This window comes from Diadema antillarum, unplaced genomic scaffold, assembly GCF_040938485.1.
Source record: "Diadema antillarum isolate AM-2024a unplaced genomic scaffold, OU_Dant_1.0 scf00000131, whole genome shotgun sequence".
Taxonomy (NCBI): Eukaryota; Metazoa; Echinodermata; class Echinoidea; order Diadematoida; family Diadematidae; genus Diadema; species Diadema antillarum.
In genome coordinates, this window is record NW_027271020.1 from 594,735 (window position 1) to 619,585 (window position 24,851).

The 24,851-nt window shown below is 38.2% G+C and overlaps 1 protein-coding gene across 1 annotated transcript in view; it reads right to left on the reverse strand.

Moving 5' to 3' along the window:
• Positions 1–11,065: 11,065 nt before the first annotated feature.
• Positions 11,066–24,851, reverse strand: part of LOC139720639 (uncharacterized) — a 32,644-nt gene continuing 18,858 nt past the window's right edge. Inside the window, exons 15-21 of the mRNA XM_071631996.1 lie at positions 20,317–20,437; positions 19,870–20,055; positions 18,374–18,616; positions 17,665–17,691; positions 16,713–16,823; positions 14,158–14,274; positions 11,066–13,462 (exon numbers count right to left, since the gene is read on the reverse strand). Coding sequence (XP_071488097.1) covers positions 13,278–13,462; positions 14,158–14,274; positions 16,713–16,823; positions 17,665–17,691; positions 18,374–18,616; positions 19,870–20,055; positions 20,317–20,437 — 990 coding nt within the window. The 3' untranslated portion in view covers positions 11,066–13,277. The remainder of the gene's footprint in view (positions 13,463–14,157; positions 14,275–16,712; positions 16,824–17,664; positions 17,692–18,373; positions 18,617–19,869; positions 20,056–20,316; positions 20,438–24,851) is intronic.

Below are 24,851 nucleotides of genomic sequence, written 5' to 3' on the forward strand. Positions count from 1 at the left end.
GTATTAGTAGTAAATATTAGTATTAAGTAGTCATCTGGTCTGAATTCTTCTCTTTCATGAAGTTGATTGAAATAATTATAACGATCTATTCGTCCGTTTGTTTGTGTGTTTTTGAGAAGGTGACGAAAGTAACATCTGTTACCACAAATAATGAAAAATACCATCTATTCACACTTTTATGGGATTGATGAGGTTAATAGCCCTTTAATCACGATGTAAATAGTAGACTTGTGGCAATTGTGCTAACCCTTATAACAGTCACAGGGTTTGCAAAAATGTTATTTACAATGTATACTTGATTTTGGTCAGAGCGTAATGTCCATATGTATGACTAAATTTTGCCAATGTTGGAACATAATCCTTGTCAGTTGTAGAATCTGGATTGTAGATGTGGTTGTCCTAAGATGTGTGAAGTTCACACATCTTGTAAAGACATGTATTTTATCATAAACTCCATTAATACTCAATACAAGTTTAGCCCAAATTAAAGATATCGTATCTCTAACAGATTTTGGAAAGAATCCGACTTACCGACGCGGGACTTCGTTACCAGGAGCACGATGAGAACTAGACAAGAGATAAAACCAGCAAGTAGGTTGACTGATTTGGTATCCAGCATTGATAAGATGATAGTCATCACTTGTGAAATTAAATATTTTTTTTTCAATCTTCTGACCATCAAAGAAAACGTTTGTGGAGGCTGACTGTTACAAGAAATAGAGAGATTGTCATAGTATTATATGAAAGCTTACGCACTTTACGCCTACACTGTTATTTAGCATGTTAACAGAAGGGAAACAATGATTTCATACTAAGTGCAAAATCCATTCGACTGAAATTGTATTTAATTGTTTAGAATTGCAATGAATTCAACTTCAATGAAACTAAATACTTAAGACGTACAATGGAAGACATTAATACAAATACAGAGCTCGAAATTAGTAAAACACAGCTGCCTATATTCAATTTGAAGTCTTCTGAAACTTTTCACGGACATTCAATAAGTGATTGCCTAGTCCATATGTACACGCATCTATACATCTTGCATGTCTTATGACATCCAAAGATTTAACACGCATAATGCTTCCACTAGCAGACACTCTGATAAAGTGACAAGCCTGAGCATAATATCACACAAGTATATGTAAAAAGAATAAATCAGAGTCAATAGTAGGCGTAACAATTACCTGAAATCCACGCCCTCATATTTGCGGCCATGGGAACAGAGATATTATTCCCAAATCTTCCAGATATATCCGGACGGATCACAGTACGGCTCGCATCCAGCGCGACATAAACATCACCTACTACAGCTCCTTATCGATCGTTTCTTACACCTCCCAGAGATCTTACATAAAGGGAGTCCTCCCACGAAGATACGGGAACCTTTCTTGTCTCTTTAAGTAGAGCGACGATCGATAATTTGCACCACAAATGACTATGCAGTAAAGTCTTCCTGTATAACACACTGCTGTTCACGGAGCTATTTGCTTTGTTTCCTTAACATTGTCAGAGAATGGAACATGCATTGCCCATTATTTTATACATATTGTTTAGAGCGGGAAGCTACAATCATTGTGACGTACGAAAGGTGATTATACCGAGGGAACACATGACCAAAATTCATGTAAATAAACTCAGATGAAGACGTTAAAAGAATACGAAGACTGAACAGGGAATGTTAATTGTCATAAATTGTTTTAATTGAAGTTTCAGTCTAGTTGTGACAATCAAGCTCTGTATTACCGTATACTTATCTACTTGGATACATGATGATTTTGACTGTGTCCATTCAAGTTACTCCTGTACTCTTCTGTGTATAGCACACAACATTGCGTAATCTCATATCTAAAAAGTAATCATCTATCGCTTTTGAAATATATTTCTGCTTTCATCAAGGTGTAAATTTACATCAAATTCTTTTTACCAATGAAAACGAATGCAAAAATCAAGCACACAGCTAAAATTAGAATATCAATTTTGGTGACACAAGAGAGTAATACTAATAATTGGCATGGAGTATTGTGTAAAAGTGGTATGCTGGTACAGAATGCTTCTTGAGCATGATTTGCATTGTTTCAGACAAAACAAAACAGAACACACTTAAACATGTTCAGCATCTTAGGTCTCAAAAGTGGCTGTGTTTCAGGAGACTTTAGTGAGCAAATGTAAAATGTGAAATTTGTTTCACATGATAAAAAAAATCTGATGTTTAAAATCAGTTCACGTAGTTGTAACATACAATGAATATCACAGAAGAAACTCAAATGATGTCATAGTGATTAAATACATCTTTGCTTATTCAAGTACAAACTACCTCAATAACGTTTCTTCAGTTACAGCAACTTGAATATATAGGGCCTATACTCTAATGATTGACATTGAACAAAGATCAGATTTACTAAGAAGTTTCAAATTAAATGCTTACCTTATCACTGCCACATCTTGAATTTACAAACAAACAAACAAACAAACAAACAAACAAACAAACAAACAAACAAACAAACACCTGTCACATGAGAGGTTCTCTAGACCAGGGAGGTGGGAAGAAACTAAGCTGTCATCCTTTTTTTTTCAAGGGACAGGAAGTTCTATTGGTTATTTGAGTTCATTTTACACAATTGCTATGTTTTCATCTAGTCTCTAAAGTATTTTAGAGATTTTTTGGTAAATAATCATATCGAAATGTTTGTATGTCGCGAAAACAATCACTATACATGGCGCGCTGGGGTTTGACTGCCGCAGTTGAATTAGGATATTAGACTTTTTAAAGGTACGTTCTGAGATCTTGCACCTCATGTCAGGCAATATACCTTACGTTTACCAGATTGATCGAAATTGAATGTCGACTGGAAGGCTATCAATTCTGGACTTTATTTGGCTTAAATTGGACGACACTGTCTAGATCTCCTGGTCAAGACATGTATTACAGCTGGAGGAAGATTTTTCTGCGATGAGAGTTACGTAGATTCAGGAAAAGTTATGGAGATCCACAATGATTTATGTTTGATATTGATACGTGTCAGTGAAATCAACTGAACAATAAGAGACGAAGGATGGACAATTAGCTGAGCACAATCTCCACCTATACCGCAATAACATTTCAATTTCTCGTCATAACATGACTAAGAAATCTCTTCGGTCGTATGAAGATTACTCGATCTTTAATATGGCTGATATACCTAAGTATGTTAATAATTTTTGCATCGGCAACAAAAGTTTCGAATCAGGATGTGACCAGATCGAGTTCAGGGTCGGCTCACAACTATTGAACCTCGACTCCCACTACACCATTATAGGGACATCGGACATAGGATCTATCAAAGTACTTCACTCCACCAGTTCGCTCATAATGTACATTGATTAATACATTGCGAAGCCTTATGTGACATCTTTCATGAAATTACTGCAGTTTAAATTTTTACATAAGTGCAAAGGTGCAAGCAGAAGTGAAAAAATGCCACATCTGTGTAAGCAACAGAAAGTGGGTTCATACGGTAGCTTAAAGTCCATCAATGCTACCGTAAATATATTCATCGTCACGAACAAAGTCAGCATCATAATTGGTATGTGTTTCGCTGTTTAAGACGCAGCGCTTGAGTGATGCATGTGTCTTTCTATGAAAGTTCACCGAATAACAATTGTCGTCTTTGGTGCAGGAATTTGTGCATTGCGACATCTTGTATACTTCCACTTCGTAGAGGACGTGGTTCACCAGCTTGTAGCCGTTTTGCATCACGAATACCGCATTCCTCACTCTTGAACCGCGGACAACTGGAATGTAACTATGGTAACGGGGTGCACGTCAACAAATGAAATGAATTAATCAGAAAACTTTAAAAGTGAGCATGTATGGGAATCTTTTGGGGCAAATTGTGTACAGAATACATAACTATAGTACATTTTGTGGATTTCGAATCACAAATCCTCATGAACTTATTAAAGTTCTAGATACAGTCGAATAAAGATAGCAGGAGATAAGACTACCTCACATAGAGGTAAATCGGGGAGGGGACAAATATAAAACTTTGCACCCCCCCCCCCCCTATCATGCGTTTATCAAAACCTGCTAAGCTGTAAAATTCCGTAACTTTAAAGTCTGATCCTTTTTAAAAATTCTGATGACAATATCTTGTCTTCTCTTTGTTTTGATTATAATATAATTTCTAAAGTAGTTGAAGAACACGGAGTGAAGCTTTCCGCAGCCCTGTTTTAAGACGTGCGAAAAAAAAAAATGTTGATACTGCTCCTGACTACCATGTACAAATCTTGATAATATGGTGCTTATATTAGTTTGTGAACAGACGACAATTTTGCTTCTAAGTGGCCAGGTTACCTGCAGTCTCCGTAGTGGCGTTAAGCGGAGGGGGGGGGGGGGGGGGGGGGGAGGAAGGGATCTGACACAATAGATCAACATAAACCAGCACAGCTTGTGTGGATGAATACTTCCCATTGACTTGTATGCATTACGTGCATTCTCTATAGGGCTCACACGGGTAAATAATTCCCCATAGAGACGTGTGTTAAAATTCAAATGTCAAAAAATTCTGTAAAAAAGCTTGGAGAAATGAGGTGTTCCATATTCACTAACCTGAATAAGTGAGATATATCCTTTCATCCATCAAATTTTCAAGGCAGGTTTTTCAGCTCAAACTCTGTCCAAGGGTCCGCAAAGCCAGACTACGAGTTCTTGTCACTCAAAGAATCACCTATTTTCGGTACATGCAGCCAATGAAATATAGTCCCCTCAAATTCCATCAGAAAAGCTTTCATCTTCCAACGAAAATGCACTTTGTAGAGGAATTCATACTCAATATCTACAGCTATTCAGTTTTTTGCCAAACTGTATCCTGATTTTTAATCAATTTTTCTCTTCATTTATGTTGGTATCTTTGGTACGAATTTGTGAAGGGGTCTGGGACATTCCATTTTATTTACAGGTGTGAGCCCTAGTTGGTGCAGTCGGCGAGGCTGTGCGCGTGTACCTCATAGAGGGCGTGGTTCGTTAGTTTGTAACCTTTGATCGTGTTGAAATAGGACTGCCTCCACTGAGAACCTCGAAGGACTAAAATAAAGCATAAGAACGATTCTATGTCATATGATGTTGAGTTAATCACTTGACAGTATATTGTACCCGCGCACATCTTCGCCTGGTTGGACCGACTGTGCATGGCTGCAGTACAATCGGCGGAAAGAATCAAAAAATAAAGTGCGATCGTTCATTGAGTGAGGTTTTTCGTGTTCATTATCTTCATCATCATGTAAGTAGATACTGTATGCCGATCTATTTAATTCCTTTTGATAACTCTGCTGTCAAAGAAAGAAATCAACATTATAATATCATTGGAAAATACCACTACAATTGCCCTAATTCTTTTGGCCAATCAAAGGTTTACTGGTGAATGGCGGAAATATCATGCCAACTGGTAGAGTTGTAGCTGCTCATATGAAAAAAAAAGAAGAATGTATAAAGTAATAAATGGGGCCCAGTACAAAACAATTTGCCAGAGGAATTACTATCACACAATACCCTCAACAGATCAAACGATATTATCAATGTGCGGAGTGAAGAGTAAGTCACGTGATATTACTCACATGATGTCTCAGTAGTCCCTTTGACAGGAGGGTCGCCCTCCGGACCAACCCCGTTGTCGTTCACTGCCATGATGGCGAATTCGTATGTCGTGCCAGGAGTAAGTCCAGTCAGGTATTAGGACGACAGTGAGCTCGAGACATTATCCACCCGTAAGTTCGTATTCCTTTCGTCCATGGGCCAGTACAAAATCTGTGCGTTGTGAACAGACAGTTAAGACGTTACTCTAACGAGAAATAACGTTCAAATACGAAAGTGGCTTATATACTGTACAGGAGTACATGATTATGAGAAGAGGAATAATTTCCATTGAAATTTACCATACCTGCGCATGATAATATCAACATTAAAACTTCTCTTCCCTCCCTCCCCCCCCCCCCCCCCCCGTTACCGTTATACCAAAGTCTTACAGTGATACAGTGCACTCTGTCACTTGCCAGTTATAACGAAGTCTTAGGGACCGGCAGCTTTCTTTCGTTTTATCGAGATTTCATTATGACCAAACAATAAATTATATGAAGATAATAATACATGGTTTTATATAAATGCTCCCAATGGTTAAACAGTACTTTTAAGACCCCGTTTACAGTGCGAGGCTCGGCCGCGCCTCGGACGCGGCGGAGCCCGCCTTCATTTCAGTGTAAACGCGCAAAAGGCCAAATGCGGGGCCAAAATTGTGATACTGATGACTAGTTTCTACCAAGATCTAGTACCACAAGAGCATAATAAGAAAACAAATTGTAGTTGAGCAGAGTTGGGGGTAGAGGGGGGGGGGGGGGAATGGTAAGGAGATAGGAGGGGGCTCACACGGGTAAATAATTCCCCTTAGAGACGTGTGTTAAAATTCAAATTTCAAAAAATTCTGTAAAATAACTGGGAGAAATGAGGTGTTTCATCTTCACTAACCTGGATAAGTGAGCTATACCCTGTCATCCATCAAATTTCCAAGGCAGGTTCTTCGGCTCAAACTCTGTCCAAGGGTCCGCAACGCCAGACTACGAGTTCTTTTCACTCAAAAAATCACCTATTTTTCGTACACGCACCCAGTGAAATATAGTCCCTTCAAATTCCATGAGAAAAGCTTTTATCTCCAAACCAAAATGCAGTTTGTAGAGGAATATATACTCAACATCTGCAGCTATTCAGTTTTATGCCAAACTGCATTAATGATTTTTGATCAATATTTTTCATTTATTTTGGTATCTTTGGCACAAATTTGTGAAGGGTCTGGGACATTCCATTTTATACAGGTGCGAGCTCTGTAAGGGGATGTATTATATTAAATGGGTTAGTCAAATACCGGTTAGTGATTGGCTAAACACAGTCAAGTGATGGAGGCACATTCGTTATGTTCGCCCATGGGCAGAACATTGTTGTAATGTCACCATGGGAAAACATTTTCACGTAATAAATGACATTATAAAATGGGTTCAAGAATGTAGCCAATAGGAAGCGCTGAAATGAGTCACGTGTGCTTTGGCTATTCTAGTCCCATTGCACTGCGTGTTAAATCCTGTTGCCGATCGTTTGTGCGCGCGGCGGCTCCTTTGAATTGCATGCATACAGTACGCGCTGTCAATCCTGTAAACAACTTCTAGTTCGGGCTGCCGGCCGGCCGGCCTTTCTTCCCTTGTGCATGCATAACATGTGTGGCGTACGTATACTCGTACTCTTATACGTACACTTTGTACAGTACAGTAGACCAAACGTTGTGGGACCAGACGCGTACATGGAGTCACTTTGAAGGGCAAATCCAACGATTTAGCAGGTTAATTCTCACGCCGTTTTTATAGAGTATGTTGTCTAGTAGGCCTATATGAGGAGTCTATATCAAGTCTTTAAGGTAAAGGGTGCATATTCTATGTAAAATAAGTAAGTTTTCATGCGGGAACTTAAGTGTCCGGAAACCCAACCCCCCATCATACTTATACTGTATGTGCGGGATTTCCGAGTGCGACGTGCGTAAATGTTTGGGACGAACATCTTCGGCCGTCTTGACCCACAAAGGTACGTGAAAAACGCTGAAAAATGCTGTTAGTTTTCGAATTTTCGACCCATTTTATAAAACAAATGATGCACAGGATTATTTCGTGGCGTTAGTGGAGGCGTACTTCACTAACGCACTCTATCCTGTGCATCATTTGTATAGGAACGCGCGCGCGCGCGCACAGTGAATTTGGCTCTACAACACGCGAGCGAGCGATCGATATCGAGTGCGTTGTGCTGGTGGTTGACGTTGATGTATATGACGTATTTGACTAACCCATATACATTATAACAGATGATGACTTTTGTTGTCGGGAACATGTACCAAACGTTCCACCCTCCGGGTTTGAAATGTTATTGAGGGAGGTTATAAGTCCCGAGACGAAGTCGAGGGACTTACAGCCTCCCGAAATATATTCAAACCCTTCGGGTGGAACATTCGGTATGTTCAATCTCCCGCCAGTCATCATCTATATAATGTACCTTTGTAATGGTGTCCATGAAAATGTAGTCAGAAGTGTTGTATCAAAACTTCTGTTCACATAAGTTTCATGCAATTTAACGTGTTGGACATGTAATTCTTAAAAGAAAAAAAAAAAGTCGGAATATCTTGATTGTCAAAGAAATGAAGACGGATCACTATTTTGTCAAACATGAACAAATACGGTAAATAGTGCTGAGTGGACGACTATTAGCTCTACCGGACACGTTCAGTAACTAGTCAACAACTCTTTGTAGAGTATAGTGTTGTGCTTCGCAACCAGAATACTATCAGCTTCCCACTTCCGCTGTTTAGAAATGTCAAATGAATCTCTGGTGATCTGGTGATCTTCTTGAATTATTTGAAATGGTACAAAGGGCCTTTCGAGGCTTGTAGATTCTTTTTGTGTTCTGGTCTTGTAATAACTGCATTGAAAGGGGCATTCCTTATGCGGCCAGCGGATTGAGGCTGAATTTGGGAGTCAACTGGCAACAATCGTATAACAAACAAATTTTGTAATTTTTTGAAAGTATATGTCTTGACAAACTTACCAGTAAAATTTACCCAGTAGTTCTGCTTCGGAACATGCCCAAATGACGTCATCAACATGGCCACCCCCAAACCAGAAAAATGAATAGGAATTTTAGGATAATACAACTGACATTAATCATGAGATAAGTTGCTAGTGTATGTATTTCTTATTTCTTATCTTTCTTCAAGCAAAATTGGGCCCGTTTGTGACCTCTTTTTCAAAAAAATCTGAACCCAAATTAGGTCATTTTATTTTCTATGGCAACTTTATTCTGAAAACAATGTTTTTCTCAAACAAAAAATGCAACACCTTCTCAACGACAAACACCATTTTAAATTTATATAAGTATGTAAATTCAATTGACTGGAGTTGAGACCTAACCTGTGAGAGACCATAGCTACCATGGTTACACTCAAACTTGCCTGTAGCCATTATAACACAGCTGTCCAGAAATCACAATTTTCATTATTAGTGGTGTATTATGTATATTCCATCTCAGTAGCTGGATTTTTTTGTTGTTTTTGTTTTGCATTTGGCACAATCATAAGACAAGCTGACATTTCGTTCAAGTCAATTAGGCATGGAACATAGATTAAGTCAATTTCTCATACAATGAGACCCTCCTCCACCTCCTCTCCCCCCCCCCACTCCCAATAAAAATGGTTAGTTCATGCCTGTTCCTTTCCTGCAGTCCTGTAGGGTGTTTCACCAAACTTTTCATTGGTTTCAGTTTCACTTCACTGGTTTCAGTCTCGCTATCTCACTTTTCTGATTGGTATGTTTCAGTCACTAGGACTTGCTAAGTGAAACTGAAAACACTAAGTGGCACTGATCTTACTGAAATCAATGTTGGTGAAACGGGTCTTGCATGGACTTCTGTACGATACCAAAGCAAGCTCATTGTACTCCATGGACTACTACAACAAATACTGTACTTCTGAAAGAGATGAAGCACTGTTAACAGAAACTGGAGTCACATTTTGTCATAGATCACATTAGTCCAGTCAAAATAGGTCCTTCTGGTCCTCTAGCAAAGAATTTATTTATTCAATGAAATTCAATGGAGTCAACAGACGATATTTATATTGCTCTGCAATTTTGACTTACACTGACATAGATAAAGTGGTTATCATTCTAAGGGAGCCTACTATATGGGAAGTGCCCACATTAATTGCCTCTATACATGACCCTTTGTAACACAATTACAGTCGTTCCAAAAATGCATGTCTCAAAAAAGTTCGCTCCTTGAGTTTTATGCCTATTTCTTGAGTTTTATGATTATGTATGATTATCATATGGTGCTATAATCATTTTACATTCTTTTCATTCGACATAGTTTTACGCACCTCATTTTCTGTTACAAAGAAAGTGATGTCTGTCTGTTCTTGTCGAAAAATGAAATAAAAATTGAATTGTATTGAATTGGATTCCTGCCATATTAAGACACTTTTTTTTCTATAAAAATTTCCCGGGTAGATATAAAATAACATTGATCTACAATATCTATGCAGTCCAAAGGGTTCACTTGCAGAGACCACCTTGTGGGAGGTGCTCAAAGTAACCCCATGCATCCTAAAGGCAATGAAAAACATGCAGTATACCATGGTATACAACCGCGTAAAATGTTCCATGGTTACATGCCTCTTCCGCCTGAGTAGCACATACGCTTTTATTTCCGTAAAATGCAATTAAGGTGATAGGAGACGTTGCTTTACAATATCTATTTTGTCAAGCCAAGCAAACTCACTTGTACATGCATGTAAAGTCGTTTTGCCGAGTGGTAAATAAAGACACTTTACTTTTCATGATTTTAAATGGTAGAGACACTGCTTTACAATCATCATATAGTCAAAGGGGTGTACATTCAAAGGCAACCGAGTGGGATGTGTTCAAAATCATCCAACCCCCAGGGCAATATAGGAAACATGCACTGGCATATAGCACAAATATGTTTCAATTTTCCATGCCTTCACATTGTCGTTACGATTGTACAGCAATTGCCCATTTGTTTGTAAGAAATACAATATAATTATACAAAGAAAAAATGCTTTACATTAACTATATTGTCAAAAGGGTGAACATTCAAAAGCAATCCCTTGGAAAGTGTCCAAAATTACACCGCCGCTCAAGCCCCGTAATTACAACACACGGATACTCTGAACGCAAATACCGACGTTCTTTCGTGCATGGTTTTAGAAGTAGTTCCAGCAATACAGCTACACACTTTTATATCAATGAATGTCGTGGAAATGATAGGAGAAGCATTGCTTCGAAATGTTTTTTAGTGGGAGGATGCACATTAAATGCCAATCCTGTGGATGTGCCCCAAAGTACACCACCCTGATGGCAATATAGAAAACATTGAATATCATTAACGCGAATCCCTAATGTTCCAAACGTACATGTTTTGGAACTTCGATCGTAACGTACATCGAGGGCACTTTTAAAAATACATTGTAGTTGATAGAGGAGACATTGCTCTACAATATCCACATCGTCAAGAGAGTGAACATTAAAAGACAACCCCATGGGAATTTTCCAAATGTACACCTACGCTCAAGCCCCCTTAAGACAATATACAGATATTAGCAACGCAAACACCGTTGTTCTAGCGTGGATGGTTTTAAAAGTAGTTCCGGCAATATAGCAAATACACTTTTTAACAATGAAAAGTCACGGAAATGATAGAAGAGGTTTAACTTTACAAGATCTATGCAGTGAAGAGGGTGCACATTAAATGGCAACCCTGTGGGATGTGTCAAAAAATATTCCACCCTCACGGCAATATAATTATTATAAAACATATAAAATCATATAATGCGAATAGTATGTTCCAAACGTATATGTCTTCAAAGTGCCATCGTGCCGTATAGCAAAGGCACTTTTGTTTCAAAAAAATACAACTTATTAATAGAGGAGACATTGCTCTACAATAACTATATTGTCAGAGAGTGAACATTCAACATTGATTCCTTGGGAAGTGTCCAAATTCACACCTAAGCTCACGCCCTCTAGTTACAAAACACAGATATTAAGCAACGAAAATACCGTTGTTCTAGCGTGAATGGTTGTAAAAGTAGTCCCGGCAATACAGTAAATACAATTTTCATCGATGACAAGTAATGGAAATGATAGAAGAGACTTAACTTTACAAGATCTATACAGTGAAGAGGGTGCGCATTAAACGGTAACCCTGTGGGATGTGCCAAAAATACTCCACCCTCACGGCAATATAGAAAACATATAATATATAACGCGAATATATGTTCCAAACGTACATGTTTTCGAAATTCCACCGTGCCTTATAGCAAAGGCACTTTTGTATCGAAAAATGTAACCAATTACTAGAGGAAGCATTGCTCTACAATAACTACATTGTCAAAAAGGTGAACATTCAAAGGTAATCTTTGGGGAGGTGTCTAAATTTACACCTACGCTCACGGCCTTTATTACAAAATACGGATATTCAACGCAAATACAGTTGTTCTAGCGTGAATGGTTTTAAAAGTAGGTCCGGCAATGCAGCAAATACACTCTTACATCAATGAAAAGTCTGGAAATGATAGAAGAAGATTTACCTTACAAGATCTACATAATAAAGAGGGTGCTTATTGAAGGGCAATCCTGTGCCGTGTGCCCCCAAATGCCCTTTGTCCTCTTGGCAATATAGAAAACATATATTATCATATAACGCGAATATATATGTTCCAAACGTACATGCTGTCGTGCCTTTATTGCAAGGGCACGTTTGTTTCCAAGAAATGCAATGTAATCAATACAGGAGGCATTGCTTTACAATACTTATATAGTAAAATGGGGTGTACATTTAAAGCGACCCCTTGGGAGGCGCCCAAAGTTACCCCCTCAACCCCGCGTCCCCATCTGCAAAATGTGCATTATGCCAACGTGAGTACTGTTGTTATGAATGTACTCTTACATTTACCACTAATTTGCATTTTATGTAAATTATTTCTGTATGATCAATTCGAAAAGGCATCCATCGTGTTCATTGACCTACAAAATATAAGTTCATACATTTAAATCTTTAAACTTGGATAACGGGAAGCGACAATTACTCTAGCAAAATTGCAGTCCTTAAGACGCCATTTTGATGACGTCATTTGAGCATTTTCCCGATTAGATTTTCTAAGTAAATTTCATATGGGATATTGTGAGGACGTATACTTTTTTAAAAAGTTAAAATTTGCTTGTTATACGATAGCTGCCAGTTGAGCCTTTTTTAAGCCACTTTTTGGCCATCGTCTGCAGGCCTATTATGATCTATAGAATTTCACATCATGTAGTACGTAAATCGATAGTGCCATGTATAGGTTTGTGGAATTCATTGTGGTCCTTGAGCAGATGAAGCAATACAAACCAAAGATCGACATGCTACACTGAGCAAGGATGATGACATAGGAGGCTCACGTAATCAAGTAATGTAGCAATTTAATTACATTACAATACCACTTGCTTGACAAGTTCACCTGTGTAGAATTCATTAATGCTTTCTTCTTTTGTTCTGCTTCATCGAGTACCTATTCATGCAATAATATGTGAAGGTGCTATTATCCTTATTTATCGTGATTTGTTATAAATTGAATAAAAAAAAGTAATCTTATTCCTCATTCCAATCACTATAAATTCTGAAAAATCTGTACCCAGTATATCAAATTGACAGATGTTCAAATGTTCCTCTGTTCCGCTGCCTTACAAACAGCGGGGTACGTATTTTCCACGCTGGTATCAATGTATTCATTATCCGCATGGATATACATGACGACGCCGTTCTCCGAGTCGTCTCCGTTTGGTTCCCCGCTATGCCATCGCAGGTAGGTCACGTCATTACCCTCGGGGTCCTTCCACGTGCCTGAGTTAGAGAGGGACGGGGAGGAATCGGTCACATTATGATGTCACAATACAATACATATTCAAAGCATCCTTCAAGACATCCTTCTAAGCAACCATGCTTTGGGTTCAGTTGAACTACACACACATGTTAGGATATTATGCGAGCAAGTCGTACCTTGGTTGTTAATATCAGTAAAATCAACTTATGGGTTCAATCAGGAAATAAGGACATTTCCAACGAATAAATTCTTGATTATTTTCTCACTCGGAGTGGCTCCAAATCTTTGCAAATGGATTCAGTGACATTAACAATTAGAATTTAGAACATAAGAGTTGATATAATATATCTTTACAATTAGGTAAGAACTATATCTTGGTTGTTGCAAGAAAAAGTCGATAGAGACAGGGCACAACCTTTCATAGCACTGTTATTCGTAAAACGCAATTTCATGGCATTTTACAAAGGTAACACAACAAACATACATGTGCAAAATTGTGAAAACACTTTGTCTGGTCGAGGTTTATACCCCCATACTCCCCCACCCAGCGCGTTTCTTTTCGTTCTTTTAACTTTGCTGCTGCTGCCGCTGTTGTTGTTGTTATATTATAATTGTTATTGTTATTATTATTATTATTATTATTATTATTATTATTATCATTATCATTATCGTCATCATTATTATTATTGTTGTTGTTGTTGTTGTTGTTGCCAACCTTCTTCCTCAATGTCATTGAGGCCAATCCAGAAGACGTCTTCGGTGGGTAGAGACCAGCGAATGACTATCTTGGCAAAGTCATATTCATCATCATCAGCAGGAGTAACAAGATGGCCTGGGGGAGCAAGAACAAGAAAGAAAAAGCAAAGTCATCGTTTCTAATGAAATCAAGAGAAACTTTTACAACTCATAACTTTTTCGTTCAATATGAGACTTTTTTAAAAACACACACAACTAGGTTGGCATGTGTTTGAGATAAATTTCTTTTTAGGCAAACTTAGCTCTTCAAAAGTGGCACTTTATTCAGGCCCGTAAACTAGGGTTTTCAGGGGGGGGGGGGGTCAAAATTGGAAACAGTGGACCTTTCTGAGGGAGTTAAGCAACCAAGCGGGATAGGGTCTCACTCTGGGAGAGGTATATTTTCAAACGTAAAAACAATAAATTCTTCACCTTTAATAGTTCGGTTTGACACATGTGTCAGCCATAAAAAAAAGTCTCTGATCATCTTCGTGCCTATACTGAATTGTTCTTATACAAGCGCGGCGGAACCCTTTTTTTTTTTGGGGGGGGGCAAAATCTCGATCGACGAGCATTTAAAAGCAAATTTCTAGGAAATTACACATAATGGAAAAATTTAGTGCGAAGGACTATGCTTATAACATACGGGGGGTACATTTATGTGACGGTGTAAGATCCTCGGCGAGGGAGCGAAGCGACCGAGCGGGGGGGGGGGGGGAGGGTGTGGGAGGGGGGATCCCACGGTAGGAACTTTTTGTAAAAACAGACTACAAAAGTCGCGTTTATAGAGCATTTAAAAATAAATTTCTAGGAAATTAAACTTAGGTAAAAAAAAAATTAGTGCAAAGGACTATGACTATAACATACGGGGGGGGGTGTACATTTTGATGTGACGGTTTGAGATCCTCGGTGAGGGAGGATGTGAGAGGGCGAATACCCCCCTCCTACGGTAGGGACTTTTTGTAAAAACAAAGTACAAAGGTCGCGCTTATAGAGCATTTAAAAGCAAATTTCTAGGAAATTAAACATAGTGAAAAATTTGTGCGAAGGGCTATGATTATAACATACGGGGTACATTTATGTGAACGTGTGAGATCCTCGGCGAGGGTGTGGGAGGGGGATATCCCCCTCCCACGGTAGGGACCTTTTGTAAAAACAGAGTACAAAAGTCGCGTTTATAGAGCATAAAAGCAAATTTCAAGGGAATTAAACATGGCGGAAAAAAAATAGTGTGAAGGACTACGATTATAACATACGGGGGTACATTATGTGACGGTGTGAGATCCTTGGCGAGGGTGTTGGAGGGGGGTAAAACAAACATCTCTGCGAAGGACTATCATCATAACTTATGAAAACTTCATTTTACTATTAATGTACGGGCAGAGCGAGCGAGCCACTTTCACTTTGCCATTCGTCTGAAATGTATTCATTAAAAGCTTAAACGTGATCCTATTGTTCAAGCAATAAAAAATATTCTTATATTGCTAAAAAGCATAGAAGAAAGGGAAAATGTAAGGTTCACAAAAGGTATGTTTCAGGAGGCACACTCGAGGACGCGAGGCTAGCATCTATCATACACTAAATCTACTCATAAATAAATATCAGTGTATAGATATCATAGTGTATATTAGTAATGAATTATGATTTTCGCCCCGTTAGGGGTGAAAATTTTGCATTTTCGGGTATGAAATTGACACCTTTTAGACAAGAAAAGTGCCTTTATTGTTCATATTGGTCTTTAAATAATTGATTAATTATTTGTTACAGGGGGCAGGGGGGGGGGGCAAAAACTCGTTTTGCCCCCAAAAAATTTTATGGGGGGGGGGGGGCAAGTGCCACCCATGCCCCCCCCCCCCCCCCCGCTTCCGGCGCCCTTGTTCTTATACCTATTACCTATACCAAGTTCAGCATCATCCTTCTTGGATTTGTGTTGCTGAAGATATCAAGCACCTCTTCCAGTTTGATCACTGTGTGGTAGTGAATATGGAGAAGCGCAAGAGACGTTAGTTGAGTTTGGGTCATGCTGGCTATTTGTTTTTGCTTTTGTTTTATTTTGGTTATTTTTGTTGTTGTTTTATCTTTAAGAATCATTCTTCTGTCGTATTTGGAGCTTTGGAAAGACGTTTTCACTTTTTTTTTTTGTTCAAGCGGACCCTGCTCGCTAGCGGGGGGGGGGGGGGGGGTTCGTTCGAACCCCCTGAACCCCTCCTAATTACGGGCCTGTTATTTGAAATCCTCTTGTAGGTCATAATTTGGGTACATCCCACGAGACCCGAACCCACGAGTCATACGGCCCATGAGTTCGACACTGGGCAAATAAAGCTCATGAGTTCGATACTAGTGAGCCCTTTTTGCCCAGTGTCGAACTCATGGACTGTATAGCTTGTGGGCCTATCATACTTGATGTCGAACTCGTGGGCTGTCGTGGGCTGTATGACTCGTGAGCATGGTGGGTATCGGTCTCGTGACGTGCATCCATAATTTGAAGAGCAAATCAATAATTATTTCTGAGTTCCTGGAAATAGAAATTCTTACCTCCCTGCTCCTGGCAATACACTTCGGCGTCGTACCAGCTAAGGGAGGACTTCACGGGGAGGTAGCAGGCTGAGTTATATTCTGCCCAGCCACTGTTACAGTTGTTTGTCTCTGTGTGGAGGAGCAATGGAAGCCTTGTCACTTATGATGGAACACTGCATGACAAACATTATTGTGTCGCAAAGTGCGGAAACAAAAACATTAACTCTTTCCATTTCCATCTGTAGCTCCGTGCGCCTGTCACGTCCTCCTCCTTCTCCCAGTTTTCTTGATTGTGTTTCTGCCTCAATAAAATATATTATATTCGCTATAAGATTATACAATACAATACGATCAGATCATTTATATAGCGCTCTTACACAGTCAATGACTGATTTCACCGCACTTTACAACAAAAATTCAGTCACAGATTGGCATTGAAAAGAGAAGTCTTCTTGAAGAATTTTATCGAAAAAAAATGATAGATTTGTATATGTTCACTATGATTTCGTTTCATCAAAGTCCGATGATACACCAATTTATAGCATAACTTTTCTGGACAAAATAATCACATTCAGTTATTTTGATGAGCGTTCCTTTATTGGCCTGATACGAAAATGTAGTCACAATTTGATCGCTCAAAGGTGTAGCTGAGGTACACGTTTGATCAGTTGTTCAGCCACAGCGAGATACTAGTGCTCTATGCTTGAAGCACAATATCAACATGACTTCACAATCTCCTCAAATCTTTCTTCCCTTTGAGCAGAATCCAATCATGACAAAATGTGTGAGTCGTTCTTATTATAATCGGTTATTAACACTTCTTAATTCTCCGTTCTGGAAAATGAGAAGATGTCATGTTCAGTTGAACTCGGTTAGTGGTTTCAATGCCCATAAACAATACATGGATTATTCAGAATATGAATCATGGCGTCGGTATATTCCATACATGTCGGATTACATTTTGCGTTACCTGCTACTGGGTCTTCTTTTCGATCAACTGTCACAAAGGGAAAAGAAATAAAAAGGAAATACTGAAAGAGAAAATGAATGAGCGTAATCTCAACACTTTTGTAATCAGAATGAGCAACAATATTAGAATTAACGGTATGGTAAACTCGGCCCCGTTTCATAAAACTTGTTATCAATAGCAAGTTACGATAGTTGCTTATATAAGCATGATAAGCTACCGAAATCCTTGCATCTGATTGGCTGAGAGCAAATTTGTCATAGAAATATGGCAGTTGTTACTGATAACAAGATGTATGAAACGGGACCCAGGTCTAAAGTCAAATATCTTTTAAGAATAAAGAGGGGTATTAACTGCATTGGAATATCGTGGAAACATAACAATAGATTGACAACATTAAATGCCGTTTCATAGGATTTCGTGTGTATGGTGGTGCTAAATTCACCTGTTGCAAACACAAATGTATGATAAACTGATGTACGTTTTGAAAACTTGTGCACAGTGCAAAATTATTCTTACAGAGCTGCATACAATTGACCATAAATCTGTAGACTACACTGCCACAGTTTCGAATAAATGATCAAGTAAATGTCCAGTCATAATCCCTACTTCGACTGTATATAAAACACGATGCATATTCAATTTTGCCTAATTCACACGTATAGGTAGAGAATCGTCGCTCTCTGATTTCATCTGCAACAATTATACTTACAAATGCGAATGTACAAGTGGTAGGTGGAGTGGGTGGATGCGCTGACAGTCTGGTCATTCTCTTCGCTCAACCAACAGGTGTTTGAGGATGGCTGGAAGTCAAACGATCGGCAGGTAAAGGTGGTTCGAGATGCGCACGCCGCTGCGCAGTCGTTTGGCGTGACGCCCGACACGACTTCGTTGTTGTAGCCTGAAATCGCCATTTTCTTTATCAGCATAAAGTCCGTTCGAGATGTCACCAGAACTGTGAAGGAGCATTTCATCAAAGAAGTGATGGTTAGACTGTCCAAATGGATGATACAACATATTCAGATACACTGCACGGTCTCTCGTTGGAATAACTGAGACATCAACTGACGTTAAATTTCTAACGCGAGCATTCTATCAAAGAATTTCATTCAAACACGTCTTCACGTAAATATTCTTTTTTTATAAAATGGGTTCAAGAATGTAGCCAATTGGAAGCGCTGAAATGAGTCACGTGTGCGTGCATTATTTTCTTCGGGTATGCACTAAGAAGAGTCTCTCTTCCACCTCCCTGGCCTGACGTACGTCACAATGTTTTACACTAGCAGTGCGCACTCAATCAGTTGTGACAAGTGCGTCACGCGCTACTATACGCGCTGTCAATCCTGTAAACAACTTCTAGTTCGGGCCGCGGGCTGCCACAACAGCCGGCGGCCTTTCTTGTGCATAACAGTACGTGGCGTACTTATACTCTTATACGTACGTACAGTACTTATGTGCGGGATTTCCGAGTGCGACGTGCGTAAATGTTTGGGACGAACATCTTCGGACATCTTGACTTTTGAGCGAGTGCTACATGTAGCTGACTGGTATTGACCCACAAAGGTACGTGAATAATGCTGTTAGTTTTCGACCCATTTTATAAAACAGATGATGCACAGGATTATTTCGTGGCGTTAGTGAAGGTGCGGCTCACTCTCGAGTATTGACAACGGTTGCAAACATGCACTCGGCTGCGCCTCGTGCATGTCGCACCATTGTCAATACTCTCGAGCGCGCCGCACCTTCACTAACACACTCTATCCTGTGCATCATTAGTATACTATTATGAAACAACGTCGTGTGTTAAAAAGTTCAAGAGCTCAAATTTTGAAGAAAGTTTCCAAAAATAAATGGAAATGGGCAACAATATATGATATCATTGCAACCCTGTAGAGTTCTTCCCAACGACAAATACTACAGCTGCAAAATGATGTAAGCCAGCCAAATGAAATTGTAGCAGTATAATAGCGGTATTAGTAAAATTGATAAGTTCAGTGCAGTCGATACAAAAATTTTATTCAACCAATCGTTAAAAAGAAACTGCTTTTCTTCTTCTTGTCTCGGTGATAGGTGCTTTAAAAAGTCAATACTCTTAAAATTTGACGCATATAGAATGCATATTTAATACAAGGAGTCAGGGGGAACACAACAAGCAATCGAGAATATCTTTGAAATTATTTTGGCCGAGAATGAATTTCACAGACTTACATGATTCGTCGCCCTTGCAGTAGAGGGGTTCAAGGGTTATGTAACCCTCTTCGCTACCATCCCCGGTATCACCAAATCGTATCTCGGTCACCGGTAAGGTTGTCTTGTCCGTTAGATATCCCTCATCCGTTCGCCAAGTTGCATCGTTGTTGTTGCAGTTGCAAGCCTGTGAGTTTGTGCACGTTCCTGCCAAATTATGTTAGCAAGAAAACAGCAGAAAGTTTTCACCGGAAACATATCGGATAATTGGATGTATGGTATAAATGATATCGTGTTGGCCGGCATACTGACGACTCTCATCACACGTACACAGAACATGACAATTTTGACACTAATGATAACATAGAATCTACAGAATTATGCAGACAGCTATTGACAGAGGGGGTAAAGATAGTGCGTAGAAAGAAACAGTCTTAAAGTGACGCAGTCTTATTTGCAAATATTTACCTGCGGTTCCGCAGGCACACTGGCCACTATCCACGCCGGCGCCACCCCAGTAGTTCTTGCGATTTCCGTCTCGGTCGTACCACGCAGTGTATCCCGAAACATAGGAGCCGTGGCACTCCCACTGCAGGAAGTCGTTGTGACGTAACAGAGAAGAAGGAGATTACCCCATTGCTCGCGGGAACTTGGTTTACCATGCATAAACTTTAATGAAATTTATCAAATCTCACAGAAAGCGGGTTAAACTAGCGAAAAGTCGTGGTAACTCGCGTACAAACAGTCCATAAAGCAATTTCTTAGTTTCACTTTGCACATGAGCAGAAAAGGATCATTTTGCCATAAGAAACTTTTTTTTCACTGAGATAAGCATCTGTGATGTAATGAATATTCATGAAATTCTTATAGCTATTACTTAAAGGCACATCCACCAGACAGCAACAAAGTGTTTATAAAAGCCCAGTATTTGGCAATAATAATATAAGATGTTTGTTATAAACTTAGAAACTTAAAATATCCGCAGGTTTGTTTTTTTCCACATCATGTTATATACTGTTATAATTTCATTTTCATTTCATTTCATTTATTTCCACAGGGTAGATAAAAAGACATACAAACATTACATGAGCGCAACTTACATCATGCAAGATGCAATGCAATAGATATACACACGTGGGGGAATCAACAATAGGCCATAAAGGCCTTTCAAAGGCTGATCCCTGACAATTAAAAATGGTACAATTATTAATTACTATCACAGAACAAAACATTACAGAATACATTGGACTATACAGATGACAAAACATTACAATAAACAAGTGATTAGGCAAGCAATATATTATCTAAGTCATTCATGCGTGTGTCAAACGAGATTACTAAATCAAAAGAAATTGTTTATACTTTCTTTTAAATGACGAAAGACTAATGGTACTTTTAATGTTGTCTGGTAAGTTATTCCACAAAAGTGGGCCAGCATACCTTATAGTACGTCTAGAAGCATTGTATTTATAAAATGGAAGGTATAATTTATTACTTTGACGAGTACTGTATACAACACGAGTATTGTTTTCAATGAAGCAGTTGTCTAAGAAATGTGGCAAGATATTGTTGATATAGGAATATACAAATGTGCAGGTAACAAATTTATTAATTTCATACACAGAAAGCAATTCTAGCTTTTTAAACAAGGGACCTGTGTGAGTTTGGGGCTGTGAATGGGTAATAATACTTATTGCACGTTTTTGTAAAATATAAATACGGTTTGAAAGAGATTTAGCACAGTTCCCCCAGATGATATTGCAATACATAAAATGAGGGAAGATCATGGAATGATATAAACTTAAGAGTATGGCAGGAGGAACTATTGCACTTATTCTATTCATTGCTCCAATTGCCCTAGATACTTTAAAACATACATCCTCAACACGATTTTTCCATGTCAGATGATCGTCAAGTGTAACTCCTAAAAAATTTACTGTATGTATAATGGGAAGGCTGATACCTGCAATAAAAATATTAATATCATTAACTTTTATCACTTTGTTTCTTGTTTTAAATATCCATGATTTCTTGTCAATATTCAGCTTTAATTTGTTTGCTAAAAACCAATCTTGAACTTTGGCTAATTCATTATTCAATATTGCACAGGTACTGGTGATATCATTGCCAGAGATAAATAGATTGCTATCATCTGCATATAAAATTGAGTGTAAAATATTACTTGAATACTGCAGATCATTTATGTACAATACAAAAAGTAACGGACCTAAAACAGAGCTTTGTGGCACACCAACATTAATGTTTTGAGTTGGAGAAGAATAGCCATTTACATATAGATACTGCTTTATACGATTTTGTAGATAACTTATATGAACCATTCTAAAGCGATACCTCTAACACCATAAAAACTTAATTTGTGTAAAAGAATATCATGGCTTATGCAATCGAATGCTTTAGAAAGATCTAAAAAGACACCAATAACAAACTCCTTTTTCTCAAACGCCTGTGCAATGCTATGGCTATCACAAAAGTCAAGAAGAGCCATATACGTTGAGTACCCAGGTCTAAATCCAAATTGTTTGGGATATAAAATCCTAGCATGACACAAATAAGAGAGAAGACGTTTATGTACAAGTTTTTCGAATTTTGGAAAAAACAGATAAAAGAGATTGGTCTGTAATTTGATAAACTAGAAGTATCACCTTTCTTATAAATTGGTATAACTTTGGCAACTTTTAATGATGTTGGAAATACACCTTGTTCAAGAGATGAATTAAGGATACTGCACAGTGGTTTGGCAAAATTTTGAATAGATTGCTTTAACACATAAGAATCAATTTCGTCACAGCCTGGAGTCTTGTTGTTTTGAAATGTTAAAACAACATCAAATAATTCTTTTGGCTTTATAGGTTTCAAGAAAAAATAAGCAGAAGACTTTCTAAAACAGAAGTAATCACTGAATTTTCTGGATGTATTCGGTATCTTATCTACTATATCGGACCCAATAAACCTGAAGTAATTATTAAACAAATTATCAATTTCTTGAGGATCAGATATGTCCTTATCATTGTGTTGAAGATGTATATATTGCACTTTGTCCCTTGTTTTATTCAAAATATCATTTATTATACGCCATGTCCCTTTCATATTCTTACGTACTTTATCAAAACGGCTTTTACAATAATATTTCTTTTGTTGACGAATACAACGGGAAACTATGTTTCTGTATTGGGTATAAACCGATTTCCTATAATCTGTGGGGTTCTTCATGTATTTACGATACAAAATATGTTTTTTTCTATACAAATTCTTTTCAATTCTTTTATAAACTATGGATTTACATCTGGTTTTTTTTAATACAATTCTTCTTTCTGAGGGAAACATTCATCATAAATAATAGACAGTTTAGTCATAAAATATCAAATCTTCCGTCAACATCATTACTTTCATTTACATCGTTCCATTCTACAGAGTGTAAAAAACTATTAAATCTATTGATACTATTGTCATCTACAAAACGTTTACATAATTTAAATTGGGAACATTTATCTTTTTGATGATTAACAATTGCAAATACTCTTAGATGATCACTAACATCATTTACAAGAATACCACTGTTTGTTAGTGAATATATTGTCAATGAGGGTAGCCGTCTCATGAGTTATCCTTGTCGGGTTTAGAATCAGTGGTATACAAGAAAAAGATGTTAAAAGATCAATAAAACTATGGACATGCTGAGTGGTGGCCAAAAGATCTATGTTAAAATCACCTACGGTACAATAAAACACTGTTTTATTTTCACAACTTATTGCACTTAGCGGTTTTTCCAATGCAGATAAAAAGTCATATATACTTTGCCCAGGTAGCCTACAAACAGTAACAAAAATAATATTACCTGCTTTAAAAGATATTTCTATGAATATGGTTTCTATGCATGAATCAAAAACTTATAGATCTTTGCGCCGTTTACTCCGTAAGTCTTGTCTTATCAAACAACACACCCCACCCCCGCGTTTATTATTTCTCCCACTTCCCAAAAACTTATAATTTGGTATATAAATAGAGTCGACATCTGTTAACCAGGTTTCTGACAATGCTATACATGAAAATTGGCAAGAAATACTGGCAATAATGCTGCAAAGGTTATCGAAGTTTTTATTCACACTTCTACAATTGAAATGTACCATTGACAAAACATTGTTGTTTTCTGAACAAATGTTATTCATCAAGTCGTTAAAATCATTTGGAAGAATATGATTCACATCATCAAGAGTCATATATTCACTGGAAATGCTTTCGTATTCATGACCATTCAATATACACGCGTCACAATCTGAGTTGGAGGTATTTGATACAGTTTGCCTATAAAACACACAATTTGGACAAAGGAAACATACACATACACAGGGTTATAATTACATTCACAAAAATACATTAAATAAAACTGCACACATGCATATCAAATATCAACTGAAAAAATGCAATTAGATGTAGACTTATGAAGAAAAAAAGGGTATTGAAGTATGCAAAAGCTTGCCTAGAAAAAAAAAGTACTTATCAAAGTAAATCAAATTAAATTACATTACACCTGGAGATCTATTGCCAAAGAGCCAAAAGCGCCTTTTTCTATGTCATACATTATAAATACACTGTGTGTCGATTCATGTTCGTCGTTTCACATTTTGGCAAGATTTCACAAACTATCCAAGTCTCTTCTAGAGTGTACCAGCTTCGTCAGAGTACCGCCACTTGATGTGTTGATCGACACACAGATTCTGCCATCCACACTTATGCATAGGCGATTTTGCTGTTTGGCTTGCCTATCCTGGAGAAGGCATCCCACAACAACGCTCTATTTGCATCTGTCAAGTCTTCATGGATCGAGATCCCAGTTTTTTTCTCCTTCAGTTCCTTTCTGTTCATCAACAGGGTCTGGCGGTGCTGGTACGAAGTCAGCTTGACGATGATGGGTCGTGGCTTGCCGCGCATTCCTTCCTGATGAGGATTCCTTCGTCGCACCCGATGACTGCGATCAATGGCGC